This window comes from Lissotriton helveticus, chromosome 2_1, assembly GCF_964261635.1.
Source record: "Lissotriton helveticus chromosome 2_1, aLisHel1.1, whole genome shotgun sequence".
NCBI classification, from domain to species: domain Eukaryota; kingdom Metazoa; phylum Chordata; class Amphibia; order Caudata; family Salamandridae; genus Lissotriton; species Lissotriton helveticus.
In genome coordinates this window covers 410,279,832-410,303,727 of record NC_136059.1, presented here as the reverse complement: position 1 = coordinate 410,303,727, position 23,896 = coordinate 410,279,832, and the positions used below count along the sequence as shown (strand labels likewise).

At 45.1% G+C, this 23,896-nt stretch overlaps 1 protein-coding gene across 2 annotated transcripts in view; it reads right to left on the bottom strand.

Moving 5' to 3' along the window:
- Positions 1-1,942: 1,942 nt before the first annotated feature.
- Positions 1,943-23,896, bottom strand: part of MRPS30 (mitochondrial ribosomal protein S30) — a 76,279-nt gene continuing 54,325 nt past the window's right edge. Inside the window, exons 4-5 of one of the 2 annotated variants that reach the window (XM_078675045.1) lie at positions 21,917-22,093; positions 1,943-2,562 (exon numbers count right to left, since the gene is read on the bottom strand). In XM_078675045.1, coding sequence (XP_078531171.1) covers positions 2,279-2,562; positions 21,917-22,093 — 461 coding nt within the window. In that variant the 3' untranslated portion in view covers positions 1,943-2,278. The remainder of the gene's footprint in view (positions 2,563-21,916; positions 22,094-23,896) is intronic. The other variant, XM_078675047.1, reaches the window with a different exon arrangement.

Below are 23,896 nucleotides of genomic sequence, written 5' to 3'. Positions count from 1 at the left end.
TATGCTTCGGCGTCGAACGCCGGTGAGGTGACGTCGACGGAGGCCTTCTCGATGTCTAGCGCCGATCGCTGGACGCCGAGTGTCTCGACGCTGATCGCCCTTGACTGGACTCCGATGGATGCCTCGACGTCGAGAGCTGATGCCTTGGCGACGACGGAGGATGCCTCGACGTCAAGCGTCGATGACTGGACGCCGACGGAGGATGCCTCGACGTCTAACACCGCTGGCTGGTCGACGACGGAGGGTGTCTCGACGTTGAGCATCGACGACCGGACACCGACAGAGGAAGATGCGACGTCGAAGACTGGATACGAGGCTTAAACGGCAGCTGTCTCAACGTCTAGCTCCTATGCTCAAACGGAGACCTCTCTCTCGACGCTGCCCGCCGCCCGGTTGACGGCAGCGGAGTTACCTTGACTCTCGACGCTGAAGTCTTCGTCGTCGAAGGAAGGTGGCTCGTCGTCGTCAACTTCGAAGCCGATCCAGACGCCGAAGGAGAGCAAGTTGGGACATCTCTCGACGTCGTTCGCGTCCTTCGCTTTTTCTGCTTCTTAGGAGACCTACCTCTCTCAGAAAGACCATAAATTTGAATTCTTTCTCTATCTTTGAGGGTTCTCCTTGACAAAGTCTTGCAGTGTTCACATTATTCTGCAGAATGTGTCTCTGGGAGACAGAGGATACACAGGATGCGTATCAGTCCTAGCCTTCTTGTTCCCACAGGAAGGGCAGGGGTCAAAAAGCGAAGGCATCTTGACAAAAATTAACCTTTTTTGAAACTCCAAGAAGGCAGCAGTATCTCTCTAAGGTCAAAAACAGTCGAGTGAAATCATAAATTGAAGAAAAACACCAAGAATTTCCGACAGAAAGTCAAAAAAAGGTGGGAGCTGTTAAACCAGGGTCCTGACAGAAGGAGCCGGAAAGAACAACTGACCAAACTATCACCCCTGAGGCATGACGGGAAGCCTGGGGTCATGGCTGCCTTAAAGGCACGGTGCCAGTTTTTGTTGAAAATGCTTTCATTTTCTATGTTATTGCTTTTCAATGCAGCCTGTGGCTAACAATGTCTATTTATTAGCAATTTTCAAGATTTATTAGTGTTTTTACTCATTAAAACACAAAGTTCAAGAGCTATTGGACCTAATGTGTTTATTTCCTTGCTAATTTCAGCGCATGTATGAGTGATTACATTGTTTAGCCTCAGTTTTGGGGTTGCATTGTTATGAGAAAAAATATTATATGTACATACATATATGTGGAGCGAGATATATTTATTTTTATATTGTTTCCGGGGTCTCGCACATGGGCGGGAATATTCAGTGCTTATGACTATTGATGATGATCTCCTGGAAGAGAAATAACTTAAGTTGCCTAGAATGAAAATATACACCCAAAGTTGAAAGTATGTAAACAATGAATCTAAAATACTTATTGGTAGTATTTAGGTCCACTGCCCACTATTTATTTGGCTACTTCAATTCCTGAGTCCATGATTAAGTGCTGATCGGGGAGGAGATGTGGTCTCCAAGCGAAACCTACGATTATCGAATCAGAAGAGCTGGGTTGTAATCCTGGCTCATATTTCACTGAAAATTGTGATTTTTAGGTTTGGGGGGTGGGAGAGATCACCTACTTTCCATGGCTAAAATAGTGCATATTTGTTAAAAGAATGCAACAATAAATTAGTCCTGGTTGAAATTCGTGTAATATCAAAGTAATCTCATAATTTCGAGTTACACTTGCTACGTGAAATTTCTTAAATTACGTGCAGCAAAAAGTTAGGAGAAAACATGAGCAGCTTCTGTTTGCGGCACTTGTGTTTGCTCGTGCTATATTTATAAGTGCAAAATGCGCCCTTTTTTCTGTTAAAGTATGGTGCAAATCGCGCTTTTGCATTTGGTACAATTTTTATGAATTTAGTGTAATTACATAAATCACACGCTCATACTATAAATATGTTTAATGTCTTTGTACAATTTAAATGTGTAAATCTCTAACTGATGTACAGTATTGTGTAGACGGTCTCCCAGTACCACCAATTAATGCACAGCACTCTGTCACAAGCAAGTACGGTTTATGCTACATGAATACCCCCACCCATAACTACAAATGAAGTAAACAAAAGGCACCTTAGTGATAATAGAATTATTAGCTTTTCCATTCAGGATATATTTTCCTCGTGTGTTCACATCAATTAAAATACATTGTAATCTATATACGAGAATGTATTACATATTTTATATTGATATTTTACAGTTTTCATGAGGTCGATTAGCAATATTCAACTGTGTGCCCCCGAGTATGCGGATGGTCGGTTCAGTAAAAAGCGAACAAGACTCATCAGGACGTCATCATTAAACCCTTTGACATCACCATCTTCCACTGCTTCGTAGAGGGGGGCACTTTCGGTTCCCCAGCAAATGTTCTTTCGTGGATTGTTTTTGTCAGTCTCAACGTCAAGTGCCAAGGTATTCAGCTGGTAACAGAAGAAAGAAAAATATTTTCCATCCGAGATCACACCCTGTGAGGCGAAAGGACGGGTAACATCAGAATGGCTCCAGAAGCCTGCAACGTGAGCAGTAGAGAATTAGTTATCTCTTCAGGTTAGAGAAATCCCACACCCAAAAACTTTAACAACGCACCGCGCACCTTCAGTTCAACAACTTTACTGCACATTGCTCTTAAAAAGGGAAACACTTGTTACACTGTCTACAGATACCGAAGACTGACAACCGCAGCGAAGCCACAGACTGGGAAAAGGTCAACCCATCACCAGGCAAGAGTGCACTATCTTTCAGCATCCCTCAGTCCCTGAAACAACTTACCCTTGCATATGTAATAATCTCCCCAAACAACTGCCTGGCAGTGCGAGAAGAATGATCACCCTCCCCCCCCCACACACACACAGGCGCACGCACACACTGAATATCAGTGCTCCTAATTTCTCTCCAGTCTCTCTTCTCAAGCACATAAGACAATTCAGTTCAGTGTAAACTACAAAATTGTAAAATACGTGTAATAGATTTTGGTGTTTCTAGCACTAAAAATATATTCAACAAATTATTCACTGAAGATATTTCAGAAAATTTTATTTTTGTTGTTTCTAATAACTGGATTTAATCCCAACACAAGAAAATTGCTCCTATGAAAACAAACATGACAACATGGGGAGAGGGGAGGGAGAGAAAAAAAAAAAAAAAGACATTCTTCTTATTCTCTAGTTTTGGCAGACTTTACATTTTCTCGCGTATGAGAAGCATGTCATCAGTCTCCCTGCAAAAGCTCTATGTGATTATGGTATGCTGACAGACAAGAGAATACTAGGGGACCACCCAAGTTGTGCTTTTTAACGTGGTTTGCTTCCACCACCATGACAAGGCTATGACATTACCAACAGTTTGTGTCAGATGATTACGGAAGGACGCAACTTATAGTGGCAAAAAGACTGATTGGTACTGCTCAGTCTCCAAGTATGCAGCCATAGGCTTCAGGGATGTAAATGTACAGGAATTTTTATAGCGCAAATCACCAAGCGGTTTCTAAGCGCTTGCTTAGGGAACCCGTCCTGGTATTCCCCTGTGAGATAACCCCGGCAGGGTATCCACAAGGTGAAAGCCAGGCATCCCGCCGCGAGGGGCCGTTGTGGAGATTAAGCAAGCTATTGCCCAGAGTCGCAGAGTGTGAACCCGTGAATTGAGTAGGCACCGGAGCGAGAATTGTCGAGTCCATGGACATTTTAGGTATCAAGACCCCGCCGAGCCGGGAATTGAACCCTGGTCCCGGGCTGACCTCTGCTTCCAGGTCTGCCTCCTCTAACCAGTGAGCCACACTTCTCCACTGATGGGGTGGAGGATCTGACCGACCTGTTAAAACAGCAGGTCTGCTCTTTATAGAAAGGAAGAAGCAACCGAGTATGGAGCGGAAACAGACAAGCATGCCAGATCCTCTCCACCCAGTCTGGGACCATCATAATCAGTTGTCCCCTATCCTTATCTTAATAGTAGAATGACAAAGAGTTGGGCAGTCCAGTATACACTCTCCTAAGTAGTACAGCAATAACAATGGAGTATACTGTTCCAAAGATCTAAGCTCAAGGTGTTATATTAGAGATCCAGAACATCATTGGTCACTAGGAGCATCTGCTCTTCGACCCAAGTGCCCTTACACATCATCGAGACTGCTCTTTGTTGGCTTGCGCTGCAATGACCAACAGGCCCCTCGAGTTGGCAATTTGCTGGATATCTTTGATTCACCTTTTTGTAGAGCGTAAACATGTGTAAGTCTACCAGTTTTCCCAAATTCATGGCACACTTTTGCACAGAGGGGGGTGGGGGGTGTCACATATACATAAGAGGACCCTTACTCTCCCTAAGTTAAGATCAGGTATACACACGTACAGGTCCCAAGGAAACATATAGGCATGTAACATTTAGACCATGAATCTGTATCAAATTACATTTATTTGTTTACAGTCTTCATATGGGAAAAGCTAGGAGCATTACATCCTTAAGTTTCCCACGTTATTTTTAGCCTCGACAGATTCTTGCACCCTAATTAAATTAAAGAAAAACCAAAGGGGGTGATGGACGGAGCGTTGACAATACAAACACTCACTCCCGGTCATCTGATCTGGGTTTAATCCATCACCGTTCTTTAGCTCACTCCGCCACCCCAGTTCAGACATGGCCATATGCAAATCAGTCTGACCCTGTGCCTCATGGGAACAGTCCAGCCCGAACTGCCAAGCCATGTCTTCCCTGGACCGGAATCAAGCTTCCCAGGACCGGTTTCTGGCATTACAGCCGTCTTCAGCCGGGCTTGCTTGACTCCAGTGGCAAAGTGAGCAAGGGACTCGCGTCTGAGCATACCCTGCCAACTTAGGGCAAACAAAGAAAAACCAAAGGTGGTGATGGACGGAGCGTTGACAATACAAACACTCACCCCCAGTCAACTGATCTGGGTTTAATCCATCACCGTTCTTTAGCTCACTCCGCCACCCCAGTTCAGACATGGCCATATGCAAATCAGTCTGACCCTGTGCCTCATGGGAACAGTCCAGCCCAAACTGCCAAGCCATGTCTTCCCTGGACCGGAATCAAACTTCCCAGGACCGGTTTCTGGCATTACAGCCGTCTTCAGCCGGGCTTGCTTGATTCCAGTGGCAAAGTGAGCAAGGGACTCACGTCTGAGCATACCCTGCCAACTTAGGGTCAGACTGATTTGCATATAGCCATGTCTGAACTGGGGTGGCAGAGTGGGCTAAAGAACGGTGATGGATCAAACCTAGATCTTTTGACTGGGTGGGAGTGTTTGATTGGTTCAGATGCTCCGTCCATCACCGCCCTCTTTTGTACCGCTTTTGACCGCCATAAGTGTGGCAGGGTATGCTCAGACGTGAGTCCTTTGCTCACTTTGCCACTGGATTCAAGCAAGCCGGGCTGAAGACGGCTGGAATGCCAGAAACCGGTCCTCGGAAGCTTGTTTTTGGCTTGGCAGTTCGGGCTGGACTGTTCCCATGAGGCACAGGGTCAGACTGATTTGCATATAGCCATGTCTGAACTGGGGTGGCAGAGTGGGCTAAAGAACGGTGATGGAGCAAACCTAGATCTTTTGACTGGGTGTGAGTGTTTGATTGGTTCAGATGCTCCGTCCATCACCACCCCCTTTTGTACCACCCTAATTAAATTACCATTACAAAGTATCTATAGTTAATTTTAACACAGATCCACCTCCAATCTTCCAATCCGGATACTGGGAAACACCAACATTTCCAGTATTTCTTTGGTGAATCAAAAAAATCTCCACCAAAGTGCCCCCTCTTGAGGGGCCCGATGGGCACTGCAGTGCCAACTTAACAAGAAACAGGCCCAATGATGAAGCATGCCACCGTTTGGTGTGTGAGGCCACTAGTTTCCATGAGCAAAAGCTATTAGTGACCATGACGTTCAGGGTCTCTTATATAAGACCTCGAACTTGGATCTCGGAATAGTATACTCCATTGTTACGGTTCTCCAGATCCTCATGCACCTTTTGCAATAATGTAAGCAGTAGAGGGATTAAAGGAAATGGCTACAGCAAGCATGCAGACAGACCAACTAAAGCAAAAAATATTCCCCAGTCAATCTTTCAGAAGTATATAGCACAAAACGTAGTGTTCTGGGTGGCAGCAAAGAGACTCACGAAAAGAACACTCTCACCCCATTATGGAAACGATCACCTGTCACTTCAGGGCGTAACGTCCAATCTTGCCCCCTAGTGAGAGACGAAGCATAGGCCCTCATGTTGAGGGGGCTAACCAGGTGAACCGCTACCAGAAAGATTATGCATTTCTCTGCAGACAGATAGTCGGATCAACTCCTGACAGAATGTCAACTGTCTAACAAAAACTGGATGGTGCTGCCGGAGATGTGAGGGAGAAACAGTCACTGCAAGACAAACCACCTGTATCTCAAGCATGTTTATGTGCAGGCCCTGCTCCAACGCCAACCAAACCTTTGTGCCGCCATGAAACGAATAGTTTTACCTTTCAGTGTAGTTTTTCAGCTTGAAGATCTTTCTGGATTCACTATGCTGTGCATTATTCTGCGGTCTAGAGGTTGGGTCCGGAATCAGTCTTTTCTCCATTTTTTTTTTCGTAGCCCAGGTTGGCGTCGACACTCTTTGGTATACTTCCTGTGACGTCGGCATGCTTCCTGCCGAAGCTCCCACCTTTGGGCGCCATCTTCAGATTCTTTTTTTCTCGTTTTTGTGTCATGTTCATGAATCCTTTTTGAATTTTTTCATGTTCTTCCTTAAGTAAATGAATTTCCACCTGGTCTCTTAAGGTGTCTGTTTGTATACTGTTCTTGTATTTCCACCTTCTCCTGCCTCATCTTTCTGGCGGAGGTGGGTGGGTTCGCTAGTGAATCCAGAAAGATCTTCAAGCTGCAAAACTACACCGACATGTAAGAAACTATTCGTTTTGCAGCGTGAATCTTTCTGGATTCACTATGCTGTGCATAGACTTTGTAGCGGTTTGTTAGGTTTGTGGCGGCTGGGAGGACGATGAGCGTTGGTTGTTGAATATATGTTGAAGCACTTTCTGTCCTACTTGTGCTTCCTTGTTCATTTGTATATCCACGCAGTAGTGCTTAGTGAACGTGTGCACTGAAGCCCATGTTGCCGCCAGGCATATGTCTTGAATTGGTGTGTTAGCCAGGAAGGCTACTGTTGCTCCCTTTTTCCTGGTAGGGTGGGCTTGTGCCCCCTCTGTTAGTTCTTGCCCTGCCTGTTTGTGGCAGAATTGTATAGTTTGTGCGATCCATCATGCAATGGTGTCTTTTGTTACTGGTCTACCCAGGAAACTGGTTGCGAAGGACACAGAACTGCTTTGTTTTCCTGTGCTCTTTCGTTCTTTCCATGTAATGCATTACTGTCCTCCTAGCGTCCAAAGTGTGCAGTGCCCTCTCCGCGCTTGTGGATGGTTTCTGAAAGAAGCTCGGTATTTGTATTGTTTGGTTCATGTGAAACCTTGACACCACCTTTGGCAAGTGGGTCCGTTCTCATTACAACCCTGACATTGTGTATTTAGATGTAGGGTTCTTGTAGCGTCAGTGCTTGCAGCTCGCTTACCCTGCGCAACGAGGTGATTGCCACCAGAAAGTCTGTCTTCATTGCGAGCATTTGTAGTGAGGCCTTATGAATGGGTTCAAAGGGCGCTTACATAAGCTCGGTTAGGACTAAATTAAGGTTCCAAGCAGGTGGCGGCATCCTCTTAGGTGGTGCGATCCTTTTTACCCCTTCCAGGAATCTACCTGTGATGTAAAGAAGCTCTTTCCTGTCTCTCCTCTTGTGTAGACTACAATCGCTGCTAGGTGTACTCTAAGCGAGGATGAACTTAGTTTTGCTTTCAGCAGGTGTGTTAGATATTTTAGCACCGTTGATTCCCTTGTCATTTTCTTGTGTAGCTTTTCCTTGCTGCACCATTGTGTGAACCTCTTCCATTTTGCCACATAGCACCTTCGTGTGGTAGGTCTCCTTGCCTCCCGTAGCACCCGCAGAGTGCTCTCCGGTAGTCTTAGGTGTGCAAACTCGGTCTTCAGGAGCCATGCAGCTAGGCTGAGGCTCTCTGGCTCTGGGTGTAGTACTACTCCGTTTTGCATGGAGAATAAGTCTTTTCTTTTGCCGAACTTGTGGGCTGGTCCCTGTGCCATTTCCATTATTTGTGAGTACCAGGTCTGCTTTACCCACTGTGGTGCCACCAGATCAGTGTCATGTTGCTGGTTCTGCACTTGCTGAGTACCCTGTGTATCAGTGGTATTGTGGGAAAAGCGCATGCAAATGTTTTTGAGCAGCGTATACATAGGGCATTCCCCTGGGATTGTTCCTCTGGATGCCTGGATGCGAAGTATCAGCATTTTGCATTCTGGTGTGTTGCAAATAGGTCTATTGTTGGTGTTCCCCACCTCCTGAATAGCCTTTGCGTTTCCTTGGCATTGAGCTCCCACTCGTGGGACGCTGATGTCTGTCTGCTGAGCCTGTCTGCTTCCACATTATCCTTCCCTGGTAGGTGTATGGCTAGTAGGTTTATTTGAGTGGGATGGCCGATCTCCATATTTCCTGCGCTAGGTTGGATAGTGAGACTGATTGTGTTCCTCCCTGTTTGTTGATGTAGAACATCGTTGTTGTGTTGTCTGTTTTTATCAACACTCTCTGGTTGTACAGTTGTTTCTGGAAGGCCTTCAGGGCTAGGAGCACGGTCTTTAGTTCCAGGTAGTTGATGTGTCTGATCGCATCTGCTGGAGTCCACAGACACCTCACCTTGAGCTTGTTCATGTGTGCTCCCCATCCTATCTGGGATGCATCTGTGGTGATGGTCACCGTTGGGGTTGGTGGTGTTAAAGGCTTCCCTTTTGTTATGTTCTCCTTGTTCCACCACGTTATCTCCTCCTGCCCTGCGTGTGTTACAACCACTAGATCTTCCCAACTTCCTGTAGCTTGTGACCATTGTTGTTGCAGCCATTCCTGGAATGGTCTCATGGGGAGCCGTATATTGGGGACCAGGTGTATGCAGGATGCCATAATCCCCATGATCTTGCTCGCTGTCCTCATTGTCAGAGCTCGCCCCTTCTGGTAGTGGCGTGTCTCCTTCAGCAGGGCAAGTGTTCTCTTGTCGCTAGGGAACACCTTGCTCTGTTTGGTGTTGATCTGTGCGCCTAGGAAGATCTTCACTTGCTCTGCTTCCATTGAGGATTTCCCTCAGTGTATGGAGAATCCCAGATCTGTCAGCACTTCTGTGACCCGCTGTACGTGTTCCTTGCATGTCCTGTGGGAGCTTGTTTTTTTGAGCCAGTTGTCGAGGTAAGGGTATACATGAATCCCTTCCCTACGTAGGTGCGCTGCCACGGCAGCGAGACATTTGGTGAAGACCATTGGTATGGATTTTAGTCCGAAAGCTAGGGCTGTGAACTGGTAGTGTGCTTTGTAAAATTCATGATGAAAGTAGAGACCCTTCTTTCAAGGGTCAAACTTGCTTAAGACTGGGGACAGGAAAACAAGGTCTTACTTTTTTAGAACTAAAAATATTTTAAGAAAATAATTTTATCTTTTTTAATATTTGTAATTTGTATATGTACACTTTATGGTTGTGATAAACCAAATAAAGTTAATTTTGACTGACTGACTGACTGGTAGTGTGCTTTGTTGATAGCAAATCTTAGTAGATGTTTGTGCTGCCTGTTCATGGGCATGTGTAGGTAGGCATCTTTGAGGTCTATGTTGGACATTCAGTCTCCCTCCCTTATCTGAGGAATGACCTCTTGTAGGGATGTCATTTTGAATTTGTGTGTCTTTATGTATTGGTTTAGGAACCTTAGATCCAGGATGGGTCTTAGCATTTCGTCCACTTTTGGTACTAGGAAATAGTTTGAGTACAATCCCTTGTTTCTTTCTCTGAATGGTACTGGTTCGATGGCCTCCTTTTGGAGGAGTTCTTGTGCTTCCTCTAGAAGTAGCGTTAGTTCTTTTGTGAGTGCACCTTTCTTTTTGGTTTTCTGTTTGGTGGTTTCTTTTCCAGTTCTATGCAGTATCCGAACTGTATGATGTTGAGTATCCATTTGTCTGTAGTTATTTTCTTCCATTCCTGGAAGAAATGTTTTAGCCTGCCTCCTATTGGTGTTACATGTTCGTTGATGCTTAGTCCGTGTAACCCTCCTTTGTTGACTTTGTTGTGCCCCACCCTTAGAGGAGTTGTGTGGGTGGGCACGTTTGGTGGGACGGAGCCACTTTGAGGTGGGTTGCTGGCCCCCTCTTCTTGATTGCCCTCGTCCATCCGCCCTCCCGCGAAAGGACTGGCCCCGAGGCTGGTACTGCCAGGTTGGTTTTTGCTGACCCTGCTGTGCTTGATTGTCGCCCTGGTAGGTCTACTGGAATGTCTGATGTGACGTTCCCGGATGGTTCCCCCTCTTCCGTTTGGTCTCCGTGTCATGTACCCCTTCTCATTGCTATGAATTGCAAGGCCCCCATGGACCTTGCAGTCTCATTTTCTTTTTGAGCTGGGTGAGTTGCTCATCCACCGGTGCCCCGAACAGGGTTTCTCCATTGAAGCGGGTGCTCAGAATGTTGTTTTGTACTTCCGGCTTGAAGCCGGAGATCCTCAACCAGGCATGCCTTCTTTCTGTGACCCCTATAATCATGAGCCTGCTGGATGGGTCAGCCCCATCCAAGGCTGATTTTAGGCATGAATTTGCTATATTCTGGCCTTCCTCCACCAGGTGTGACGCTCTTTGTTGGTATTGCTCAGGGAGGTGTTTGAGCAGCTGTCCGACCTCGTCCCAATGCTGGTATGAGTGTTTGTTCAGTAGGGCATTATAGTTTGCAATGCACCAGTGTAGTGCTGCATTCCTCTCTAACTTCCTTCCAGTGAGATCCATCCTCCTGCTTGCTTTGTCTGGTGGTGGGCCTGAGGTTGTTGGAACGTTTGCCCTTTTCCTGGCTGTTGCCGCAATAATGGAGTCAGCCTTGACAGATCCCTGGATGAAGGGGGGATCTTTAGAGGAGTGTTTGTATTTCTTCTCTGTCCTAGGTGTGACAGACCTGCAGGTAGCTGGGTCTTTGAATGCCTCCCTCCCCTGGTCCAGGACACTTTGAAGCATGGGGAGGAATTGACTCCTTGTTTGAGAGGGGAGCAGGGTCTCTAAGAGGAATCAGGCCTTTGATTTTTCTTCCTCCAGTTTCACTCCATAAGCTGTTGCCGCGTTCCTGACGACCATGTTGTAGACCCCAATGTCATGTGGCGGTGAAGGCCTCGAAGAGTACGCTTCCACGGCCTCTTCTGGGCTTTCGGTGTAGAGGGCCTGCCAATCCAGGTCCTGTGCCATCAAAGATGTCGAGCGTCCGCTGGTCTTCCTCGTCGAAGTATAGGCCCTCTTCCTCTTGGTGTTCCTGGGGCTCGGGAGTTTGGGGAAGCCCTTCGGCGTCGAACTCCTTCGACTTCGACGATCGTCGTCGGCGGTTTCGACGTAATCGTGAACCTTTTCATCGAACTCTGTTCCTTTGCAGGATGTTATCCATTTCAGCCTCGAGCCTCCTCTTTTTCCTCTCCATTTCGGCGACCTGTTCGGCGTAGAGTGTTTCGGCGGATCTCTTAGACGTAGCCGTCGATGTCGCAGTAGCCTTCGGGTCCTTTTCCTTCGGGGTCGAGCGGTCCTTCGAGGACTTGCTTCGACGACCTTGGCTTTTCGCCTGTGTTCGCCGTCTGGGAGTCCTTTTCAAAGGATCCGCTGGGCTGTTTGTCCCTGGATGCAGCTGGGGCCGTCGAGATTTGGCGCCAGTGCTCCTTTCGTGGACTTAGACCCTGTTTTTCGAGAGTCTGACTCCGGCTTTCGGGAGTCTGTTGGGGGTTTTGGGGTCGACGTCTCTCCTACCTCTTTAGATGTTTTCTTATCGGTCACTATGACCGTGTAGTCATCTGGTCCCTCGGCGAGGTTGTCCTCTTCATCACTGGAGAGGCCCAGGTCCCGAAGCGACCGAGGTTGGCCTTTGCCTTGCATGCTGTAGTTGGCTCTTCTCGGTCTCTCTCTAACCCGGAGAGTCTTCAGGGTGAAGACGGAGCAGGCGTTGCAATCCTTGCTCTCGTGGTCGACCGGTAGCCAGAGGTTGCAAATTGGGTGCTGGTCCTTCTGTGTGTATTTGTGGTGGCAGTTACGGCAGAATTTAAAAGGTGTTTTGTCCATTCCTGCGCTCAGGGGCCCCCAGTGTGCGCATTCTCCGTCGGACGTTGAAGTTCTCGCAGTTCTCCTCCTTCGTCATCCCGGTTCAGTGATCTTGTTTCAAGATGTCTTCCCCAATCTTTTTCGTGTAGAAATCGGTCTTATCCCTCTTCTTTACTCCAAAAACTCTGGAGCCTCTCGGTGACGATCCAGACCCAACGGCGGAAAAAAGAATCTGAAGATGGCGCCCAAAGGTGGGAAGCATGCCGATGTCACAGGAAGTACACCAAAGGGTGGGACGTAGACGCCCACCTGGGCTACGGAAAAAAAAAAAGAATAATGACTACGATTCTGGACCCAACCACTAGACCGCGGAATAACGCACAGCATAGTGAATCCAGAAAGATTCATGCTGCAAAACCCATAGTTATTCACCAGCCTATAGAGGAGAGGAGAGGTTTATGAACACGGTAGCCTGGGCATGCAGAGGGCTGGAAGATAACCTCATGAGGATGGAGGGGTCGATTCACGAGAGCCAATCCAGAAGTGGGATTCTCCCTAAGCTGGAGCCACTGTGACTTATTACACCATCTGGCATATAGCACCAACAGGATGCACAAAGCCTTAAGGCCAAGCAGACATAAGACTTGCAGATGTGGGATCAGAGCCCAAGTCATGAATCTTGGAATAATTTCCCAAATAAATGTGATCCTTCAAGACTAGACTGGGAATCCAAAGCAGCTCAGGCAATCTGTCAGACCAGACCCTGAGGCCGTGGTAGGCAAGTGAGCACTGCTGCTTTTGTTACTGGGGGCTGAGTTTGTAGCAGTCCTGCAATTTTGACCACCAGTAACAAAACCAGCCCCAAATTGCTGAAAAAACAGCCCTTATCCATCCAGCCTCCTGGGGAAACGCCCGATGCGCCATACAGCCAGTTCGGCCATGGATCCTTCATGTAGGAGTGAGAAAGGTCTTCACATGGGTCGTGGTTAGTACGGTTCTTACAAAGATTAGCTTCTGCATGGCATAAGGTGGGCTTTTGGACGTTGATGATAACATACTCTTATGCTTGCCAAATATCTCAGTACAGAAATGCATGGACTCTCAACCGTCCAATGATGTCACCACTATCTACTGCTTTTGGATTTATCCCCTAGATCCAATGTTCTCCCGAAAGGAGCTGTGTAGCTGCTAAGTTGCCTGGAGATGCTAAGAAAACCATCCCTGCTGGGATTGCACCCCTCTGAAATACTCACAAAACTTACTATATACTTGGAGGAACTGACATGCTTGAGAGGCCAGGATAAACAAGTGAGTTGAAGAACTACTTTTTTGTTTGTTTTTTTAAGTGCTCAATTGAGAAATATGCTTGCTCTTTAAACAGCTGCTCAAACTGAAGGACATGTCCAGGAGAGAAGCTGTTACATCTCTGGAGAAGCCAGTGAACTGTGTTCAAGTATACCAGTACAGCATCTAAACCGTGCCAACGGACCGAGCGACTGTCAGTATAGTCCGAAAAAGGTTTCTCCTATGAAGCTACAATAGGATTCAAGACAGCCTGATTGAAGGGAAGCAATGGCTCTAATAAAGAGGAATGGGGTTGCCAGATCCCAGTCAAAATGTTAGACTTTGCCTCCACAGATGCCAAGGTCGCTTTCCAAGGCTTAAACTGCTTTTTGCACTAGTCATAAATGAAGAAACTTCCTCCGAAGCAGCGCCAGAGGTGTACGGGATGTCCTTTTCCGGTGAGGTGCAGAGACCTCTTGTATTTTGAAAGTCCACTTATAAATCAGCATTATATTTGAGAAAGAGGTTATAAGCTTCCGAATTTCCAGCATTTCCATACTGTCCCAATATGCTGCCTGGCCTTATTCACGCAGCACAGCATGCTTTACTGAGGGGGCAAGTAAGTGTCTGCAGAGCCCATCTGCCAAAGTCAGGATCCCACGCCTGCCTTTAGAGCTCCTCACAGAATGAGGAAGGGAGTCTTTAATTTTCGATCACCCTAAGAGTACGGCATCGAGAAAAGGTGTGGAGTCTCTCAACAGCCACAAAACAGATTAATCAAGGAACAGGGCTACTCCTTTCATTGGAAATACTGTTTTTTAAGGGATTATCTCTTGGAACATTTCCTTTTAGGAGACTAACCTGCAGGTCAAGGAGATAATTTAGGAGTCTCCTTTGTGACTCTTGCTCCCTGTTGGCCTTTGGGTACATGTAGAACATAAAAAATTGCAGGTCGTAGAATTATGCTCCTTTCCGAGAAACCATATGCAGTTGCTATGTGGATCCAAAAGGACATATTACAACATCAGCAACAAGGCTTGAAACCTGACCGTTTTGGAGTAGAAATATGGCCTAGATGCGGTCCAATGCAGAGAAATTTGTGGTGAGAGCGAATTCAGGACCAGCATAAATGAGGCGTGGAAAAACAAGAACCTACTGCAGCATGTTGGCTCGTGACCTAATCTACTCTGCCATAGTCATATCCGAAGGCATGGTTATAGTTGGAGAGGCATAATCCCACCTGGAAGCACTTGAGACCTATTGCTGGGAATAAGATATCCGGAGCAGTGTGAAACCTGGAAGGATCATTTACAAGTTAAGGAATCATCAGGAAGATTTATCATCAGGCGACATAACATACAGGACGTGACTGACAAAGGACGGTTGCTGATGGGGACTACCACTAGATGGCAGGAGCATGCATGCAAAAAGAACAATTGATGGACAGAATGCAGAAGAATGTCATACCTTCACTCCAGTACAGAGATCTGGGCCTAAATCCATCGTTTTTCAGCTTCCCATGCCATTCCAGTCTAAACCCAGGCGTATGCAAATCAGTCTTGACCATGCGCCCAAAGGGAACAATCCAGGTCGAACTACCAGGTCAAGTCCTCCCTCAACTGGAGACAAGCACCCTGGGACCGGGTTCTTGGTTTCACCCCTTACCAACAAGGGTAGCTTTGACTCCAGTGGCATGGAGAGCACAGGACCCATGTCTGGGCATACCCGTCCCACTCTGGGTGACTAATGCAAAATGAACAATTGATGGGCAGAATGCAGAACAATGTCATACATTCACCCCAGTACATAGATGTGGTCTTAAATCCATCGTTTTTTTGTTTCCCAGGCTATTCCAGTTTGAAAACTTAATCAAAGGAGAGGGAGAGGAATGACTGTCCTCTCAGTTCCCCTGGTAAAGGTACAAGAAATCAATGGGAGGGAATGGACACTTGTAACCGCGTTACCTTGGTTATGTTTAAAAAACCCTCCTAAACACGGTGAGTTAGTTGTTAAGGGCGGTATATCTTTTTCTCCGCCCGACACACGCGTTGTGGCATAGTCATAGGGTTAATTAAAGTGCAGTATGCCTACCTCAGCCCGAGGTAACCTCTGGTCCAGCGCGGTAGTGTCCAGAGATAGTAAGGTGCCCACAATAAAGTATCTTCAAAATTAAAAAAGATAAGCCAACATCAAATTCAAAACTTTAATACACATAGGATGTTGCTTGTCAGGTTAAAAAGAGAGAGGGTATACGAAAGGGCCGAGTTACTAGGACCGGTTATACCACTTAGAAAAAAATCAGTCAACATGTTTCTGCTCCTCCTTGCCCAGCCGGGTCTATGGAGCATTCGTCAGGACGTTTAAAAAGGTTAGTTAGTACTTACACAATTTGTGCAGTGCTTACTGTGGGTTATTTACCACTTTTCCATTGCTTGAGGTTTCATTGTACCTAAAATACATAGAGAAAGGCTTGTGGGTATCACAGACATACATTGTATAATCTATTTGATAAACACGTTCTACCTATAACTTCGGGAACTTGGTAAAGTGATTTTTTCACTATGGTTACTACGGGAGTTTATTAATAAAGAGTGTCATTGTGGGTACTCGCTTAGAGGTCGATATCAGTAGTGTTCATAGAAAGTTCTGAGATATTCTATTCATAATGGGGCTCGGTGAATGAATAATGTCCCCTTAGTGTTCTAGCAATATGTAACTTTACGGCTAATGTATCTCACTCCATTTTTAGTCAAACAACAGTAAAAGTTAAACAGGAAAGAAACATTGCACATAGTTAGAGATCTTACATGTAAGTGTGTAGTACGCTCTGAAAAGGTTCCGTCTATAGATCTCTCTTGCCACCTTTATCTTAAAGCTGACCTTTTTCTGCAATACTAGTTGAAGTCTTATTTTACCATGCTATCAATAGCCAACATAGAAGATTAATACTTCGTTATTATAATGGTCACATAAACAATAGTCCAATTTACCTCATATGTTAATTGACCAGTCGTCATCGGGGCATAGATATCATATGTATCGCAGGCTGAAGGAAACAGAATTGTACTTGGTCAGCCCGAAACAAAGGGTAAAATTCAGAACATTTGTTCATATCAGGTCACGTTTTCCACTCACCCTCATTACGGAGACTCTCCGTTGCTTGTGCTGGCTCTGCCCCCGGAAACGGAAGTTACGTTCCGGTGGGCTTTTTCAATGGTTTTCTCTATAGGAATAGAAACAGGACTAGCTGCATACTACAAAAAATATCAACAAGCTTTATTGTCCTGTTCCGAGTGTCCCTGTAGTTTCAAAGGGGGGGGATCCCTCCATAATAAGCGTATATCGCGATCTTGTTCTATTATTCATATAGGGTTGTCTGATAACCTTATTTCTATCCTGTATCTCATTATTTAGGGTATCAGACAACCCTATATGAATAATAGAACAAGATCGCGATATACGCTTATTATGGAGGGATCCCCCCCTTTGAAACTACAGGGACACTCGGAACAGGACAATAAAGCTTGTTGATATTTTTTGTAGTATGCAGCGAGTCCTGTTTCTATTCCTATAGAGAAAACCATTAAAAAAGCCCACCGGAACGTAACTTCCGTTTCTGGGGGCAGAGCCAGCACAAGCAACGGAGAGTCTCCGTAATGCGGGTGAGTAGAATACGCGACCCGATATGAACAAATGTTCTGAATTTTACCCTTTGTTTCAGGCGGACCAAGTACAATTCTGTTTCCTTCAGCCTGCGATACATATGATATCTATGCCCCGATGACGACTGGTCAATTAACATATGAGGTAAATTGGACTATTGTTTATGTGACCATTATAATACGAAGTATTAATCTCCTATGTTGGCTATTGATAGCATGGTAAAATAAGACTTCAACTAGTATTGCAGAAAAGGGTCAGCTTTAAGATAAAGGTGGCAAGAGAGATCTATAGACGGAACCTTTTCAGAGCGTACTACACACTTACATGTAAGATCTCTAACTATGTGCAATGTTTCTTTCCTGTTTAACTTTTACTGTCGTTTGACTAAAAATGGAGTGAGATACATTAGCGGTAAAGTTACATATTGCTATAACACTAAGGGGACATTATTCATTCACCGAGCCCCATTATGAATAGAATATCTCAGAACTTTCTATGAACACTACTGATAGACCTCTAAGCGAGTACCCACAATGACACTCTTTATTAATAAATTCCCGTAGTAACCATAGTGAAAAAATCACTTTACCAAGTTCCCGAAGTTATAGGTAGAACGTTTTTCTCAAATAGATTATGCAATGTATGTCTGTGATACCCACAAGCCTTTCTCTATGTATTTTAGGTACAATGAAACCTCAAGCAATGGAAAAGTGGTAAATAACCCACAGTAAGCACTGAACAAATTGTGTAAGTACTAACTAACCTTTTTAAACGTCCTGACGAATGCTCCATAGACCCGGCTGGGCAAGGAGGAGCAGAAACATGTTGACTGATTTTTTCTAAGTGGTATAACAGGTCCTAGTAACTCGGCCCTTTCGTATACCCTCTCTCTTTTTAACCTGACCAGCAACATCCTATGTGTATTAAAGTTTTGAATTTGATGTTAGCTTATCTTTTTTAATTTTGAAAATACTTTATTGTGGGCATCTTACTATCTCTGGACACTACCGCGCTGGACCAGAGGTTACCTCGGGCTGAGGTAGGCATACTGCACTTTAATTAACCCTATGACTATGCCACAACGCGTGTGTCGGGCGGAGAAAAAGATATACCGCCCTTAACAACTAACTCACCGCGTTTAAGAGGGTTTTTTAAACATAACCAAGGTAACGCGGTTACAAGTGTCCATTCCCTCCCATTGATTTCTTGTTTCTCATTCCGGTTTGAACCCAGGCATATGCAAATCAGTACTGTGCTCACTGGATTCAAGCTAGCCTGGCCGATGAGGGGTGATGATCTGAAACCAGTCCCAGGATGCTGGTGTCCGGTCCAGGGAGGACCTGGCTTGCCAGATCGCACTGTGCTGTTCCCATAAGGAACAGGGTCAAGACTGATTTGCATAAGGCTGGGTCCAGACTGGGGGGGCTTGGTGAGCAAAAGAATGATGGACTTAACACAGATCCTTGTGACTGGGGGTGAATGTTTGCATTATTCAGCATTTCGTCCATTATTTTTTTCTTTTGCAGGAGTATGCATAGTATGTGTTTCAGCAGCCAACACATGCTACAAATACCAGTTTGTTCACCCCAGTGCATTTGCACCTTTGGCATATTGGCTTGAGTGGTTGTTCCCGGTCCTATGGATCTCGAAAAGTATAAAAAAAATTAAAGTCTCAACTTTTCATAGTTAGGAGAAGTCTAGTTGGAAACAGCCAAGGGTTCCAGGACCTCAGGAATATAGCTTGGTGATAAGAGATCACTCCAGCAGAGTCCAGTCCAGGTGCTACTGGTCAGCTGGGCACCTCAGAGAAAAGGCCTCTTGCAGCTTGTTGTAACACTGTGGCCACACAGGAGGCCAACCAACTAACACTTGGTATCCCCTTTTTTTCTTGGGTACAAGTGGTAACAGGTCCAGACTTTCAGGTCTCCTCATAGGTCTCAAACAGCAGGTGCAGTCCTCCTACTGTTCTTCCACATGTCCAGCGAGTATTAAGAGGATGCAGTCTTGGGGTGCCACATTTATGGTTGGTACCCACTAGTTTGCTGTGGTGAATCCTGAATTTTCCTTAAGCAACAGGTTACAAGTTCCCAGGGGCAACCCTGCCCAAATTTGAAGTAGTTGCCACCTGTACTACTGTAAACATTTCCTCAGTGCACCTTGCTTCCAAAATGGGAGAACCCTTCCTTTTTTATGTAGAGCCTGTGTGCCCTTTCAGTGATGTGGCAGGGAATTCAAGTATCCCCTCCTTTATGGTCACTCAAAAGCGCTTCTGATGGTACCTCTCCTACCACTAGGTTTGGTGGACAGCCTGCCGGGGGCCTTCTCCAGCTCTCATTTACATTCACTTGAAAAAGGCCGGACTCCCTTTAGAAGTTGATAAAGTTCCTCAGTCCACCCTAACTGGTCTTCCTGCAAGAGGGATAAACACACCTCCCCATGCCCAGGCCATTGTTCCTGCTCTGGGAGCAGTGTTCAAGCCTCATTAAGATCTAACACTGGCTGGGAAGCTGCCGAAGGGATAATGCAAATTAGCCTGTAGGAGCTTCAGACAGGGAAAAGGTATACTTAGATACTCTAGTTTTCCTTATAGAACAGCCACAGGAATCCATAGTGAATAAAGCTTTTGAGGCGTGGTCACTGTAAAGACCTTACCATTACATTTGTACACGGCCCACTTTTTAAAACCATGCACCCTACCTTGGCTGGGGTGTAGGGGTGACTTATTCATATATAAAAGTGATGTTTTTTCTTTCAAAAACAGTTACGTTGACAGATCAGGCTGCAGCTTTAAACAGCAGCAGTCAGGCTATACTGGTAGGCCTAAAGCCATATTTTCTGTCATATTAGTGGACGGCACATAAAGTGCTGCAGTCCATTTAACTTTGTGGTATGGGTGTATTTTAGCACCATATTCTATGGCCTTACAGGAAAGTTAAATATGTCAATGAGAAGTTAACAAATTTTACCACATTTTAGAGGCCAGAACATACGCATGGCGGCCTGTTAACAGTGTCCCCGTGCAGAGTCAAAACACAAGCAACATCAGTTCAAAAATATGTGGGTAATCACGCAAAAAGGTAATTTTCTCACACATAGATACAGCAATGAGCACATAAATAGATCCACAAAGGACTACAAAGTATTCTCAACCACCAAAAGGTAGGGTTGCAAAATGCTTCATGCTGAAAATAAAACAAAATACTCTAAGAGAATGATTAGGTATGACAGACACTGAGTCACGTAATGGGAATCAGTTGAGGCATAGCTAAAGGTTATATTCCGCCCCAATTTGCAGATACCATCAAGCACTTCATGGATAAAATGTAACACACTAATAACAGTATTTTTGGAAAAAAAAGGCAACTGTAATACCATGAATAACTCAAGAGTACCGACAGGGCAGAGGAAGCATTTGTAAACCACTGAGACACTTGCTAGTTGGCAATAACTCAGAAAAGTCTGAAGAGTGTTTAACTAGATCTCTGAAATATAAGACACTTATTAAAGCAAAGTAAAGACTTGCTGACCGACAGCATGCACACTTTTGGTATGTGTAATAAAGAGAAATATTGAGGGTGTGGGGCACTTGTTGCCTTAGGCACTGACACTCAAGGAAGGCCAACATTTACTGATTCCTGAATCTTGGCACAATTATCTAATCAAGATTTATCATGCTTTAATTAGATGATGATCTCGTTAGGAAAATAACGGTGCCTAACTTACTCAGGATTTTTAAATTGCTTAAAAGCACCAGAGCTTCAGCACAAGACAGAGTTGGGAACCGACTGATCAAACAAAATTCCCTGATTTTGAGAATCAGTTACACCTATGATGATTTTGTCTCTAGAAAACCAACCGACGGGGACAGAGACTACCCTGCATGTAATCACCTCACATTTTTATGATATTCTGCATCAAAAATGGGTTACGTGAATATTAAAATGTCAGGAGGAAACTGTAAAGAGGTAAAACTGACACATGTGGCTGGGGTGACTGCACAAGACATTCAATACTGTTGACTAGTGCAGCTTGTTCCGACACCTGAAAACTATATGCATTTCTCAAATAGTGCTCTGTCCGGTTAAAGATTTATTTTCACGTACATTGGCAAAGCACAACTAAGCAGGGCGGATATATACCAATAATATACACCTCGTAAACTGGCTAAAGCAGTACATACTGTTAGTGAGTGATAAAAACAAAACTACATAGTATTGACTTCAAACATGTGAATTAAGCTGTGAGGTTCACTGTGCAGCGCAGAGAAAGTAATACAGTCAAATGGGGAGGGGGTGTTGCGATATTGCATATGCTAGTGATATTCCAAAGTAGTATATACAGTTTTAACGGTTAAATCTTGTGGAATTATAGGGCAAAAATAATTATTGGCATGGGGGAGGGGAAGACAAGAAGTCAAGTCCATTGAATTAGGAGTGGTTAGAAATAGCTGCAGTAGTCGTATCGGTTTCAACACAAGAAAATAAACGCACAGAATCGTCGGAAGGCTCCAGTGCCAAAAATAATTCAGTAAATTCACAGTAACTAGCGACCCCAAAAAAATCTGTGCGTCTGTAATACGTATGTATAAACAACTTTATTGCTAGAAGATGAACACATTTCTACAGTCTTGAAACGTAATATTTCACATCTGTATATTACTTAGGTTACTCCTTTTTCTTGCAGAAACTATGCATGATGAACTGAAAATCCTGCATTTACATATTGGAAGATGTACAAAATGTTCACGGAAATACAAAACCAAAAAGTAAACGGAAACCAACCTTGATACATAGCTTGTGCCCCTGTCCATGCAAAGAGACTTGCAATAGCATGAGCTCTTAAACGAACTTCAATCTGGTCAGCGAGGTTGGCTTCCAGCAGTCTATCTCGCCTCATTTTGTCAGTCTGCAAATGAAACTGCGTATGCCCATAGCAGCAAGGATCATCTATCTTCGAGCCTGTAAAAAGATATTAAATATTTTTTCAAGAGTACGTATTTCTTTTGCATTTATAATTAAATGAAAGGTATAGCATTGCATTTCTTAAAACTTTAATTCTTATAATAGTCCATCGCAGGATAACCTTTGACAGAATGTGCAAATAACATGGCAACGTCTTCATTCAAAGCGTCAGGAGTAGTTGTGAAAGAGTTTGAGAAATTCGGAGCCGACAAGATAAATTATAATAACACTTCACCCACGCACACAAGGCACTCCACAACACCGGACCAAAGTACCTCAACAGACAACTCAGCTTCTACACACCCACCCGTCAGCTCCGCTCCGCCGACCTCGCCACAGTCCCCCGCGTCCAAAGAGCGACCTCCGGTGGCAGATCGTTCTCACACCTTGCCGCCAAGACCTTGAACACACTCCCCATCCACCTATGGCAGACCCAAGACCTGCTGACCTTCAGAAAACTCCTCAAGACCTGGCTTTTCGAGCAGTAGCAGCATTACCCACCCTGCGCCTTGAGACCCTCACGGGTGAGTAGTACGCTTTACAAATGATATGATGGATTGATTCGCACCAAGTTCACGTGCATCCATCCACCTCCCAAGAATCCCTGCCGTCACCGCATTCAATTGAGCACTTCACACTGAGAGGAAAGTGTACGTGTGAGGGGCTGGAGGACACACCAAGTGGTACTAAAGGGGGTGGGGGGGGGGTGTCGTGTGGGGCACCGGTTCTATAACTACAGTACCACAAGATGAACTATTACAAATGGCATACATGAAAATGGGCCTTAGTCCAGTAATTTATAAGAAGCTTCACATGTACGTACTACCTGGACAAAATAATGCATTATTCCCTTTTTACAGGTGACACCTGCTCTTATTAGAGCTGGAGCATTTCTCCATTTAGTGGTTTAGGTCAAGCGCCAGCCTGCATGTGTTGCCTGCAAGACCTTTTGCAATCAATACACCAGCTTTAGTCCCGCCTCTACTCACCCCATTGGTTCATTCAGGCGTCGCTCTTTGGTGCTTCCTGAGATGCGCAGGCAGCCGATCCTTTACTTCCGCTAAAGGCTCAGGATCACCAGCTAAGTACAGTTTAATTACACATGCATTGTTCATCTGCTATTTTAGAGAACTCTTTTGTTTAAATGATCCTTTGAACTCCATCGCTGGTCGTATTTTTTAGGCTGCTCGTGTCTTTGTCTACGGTAAATAAAAATATATTTCTGGAGCGCCTCGCGTGATCTAACAAATGGTGTACTTTGGGATGTAGTATCATGAAAGTGGGAGGGTTGATATTTGTTTAAATAAAGGACAAACGGTTCAGGAAGCACCACTAAAAGGCATTCAGGAGCGCTAGCGCGTTTGCAATCTTTCGGAACTACGTTTTCACTTTTTCCGGTAATTGCAGCCTAAACCCTGTAATTCCACCCTTGGTTTCTTTCATCCTGTGGAATGGTGTGCTTCCCTTGGGGGTAGCCGGCCGTAATCAGCGGTGTTTGTACTCCGTCAGCGGCAGTTTCTGAGCATAGGTTAAGGGGGCACACCATCCTAATTACATAGGTATGGATGATAATTGCACAAAGTAATCAATTACAATTACCATCCAATTTACATTTCTAAAAACAAGAGCGTTTTAGTAGGCAGTAGCCACATGCGGCAAGCAAGCCACTGTGAATGCATAATACAGATATCAAAGAGATGGCACACTCTTGTTTAAACAGTTTTTTGCCCCTTGCTATGTTTACGAGGGAGGAATGCTCGCACGGCTGTGCCAGAGAAAGCAATGGAACGCAGAAAAGCA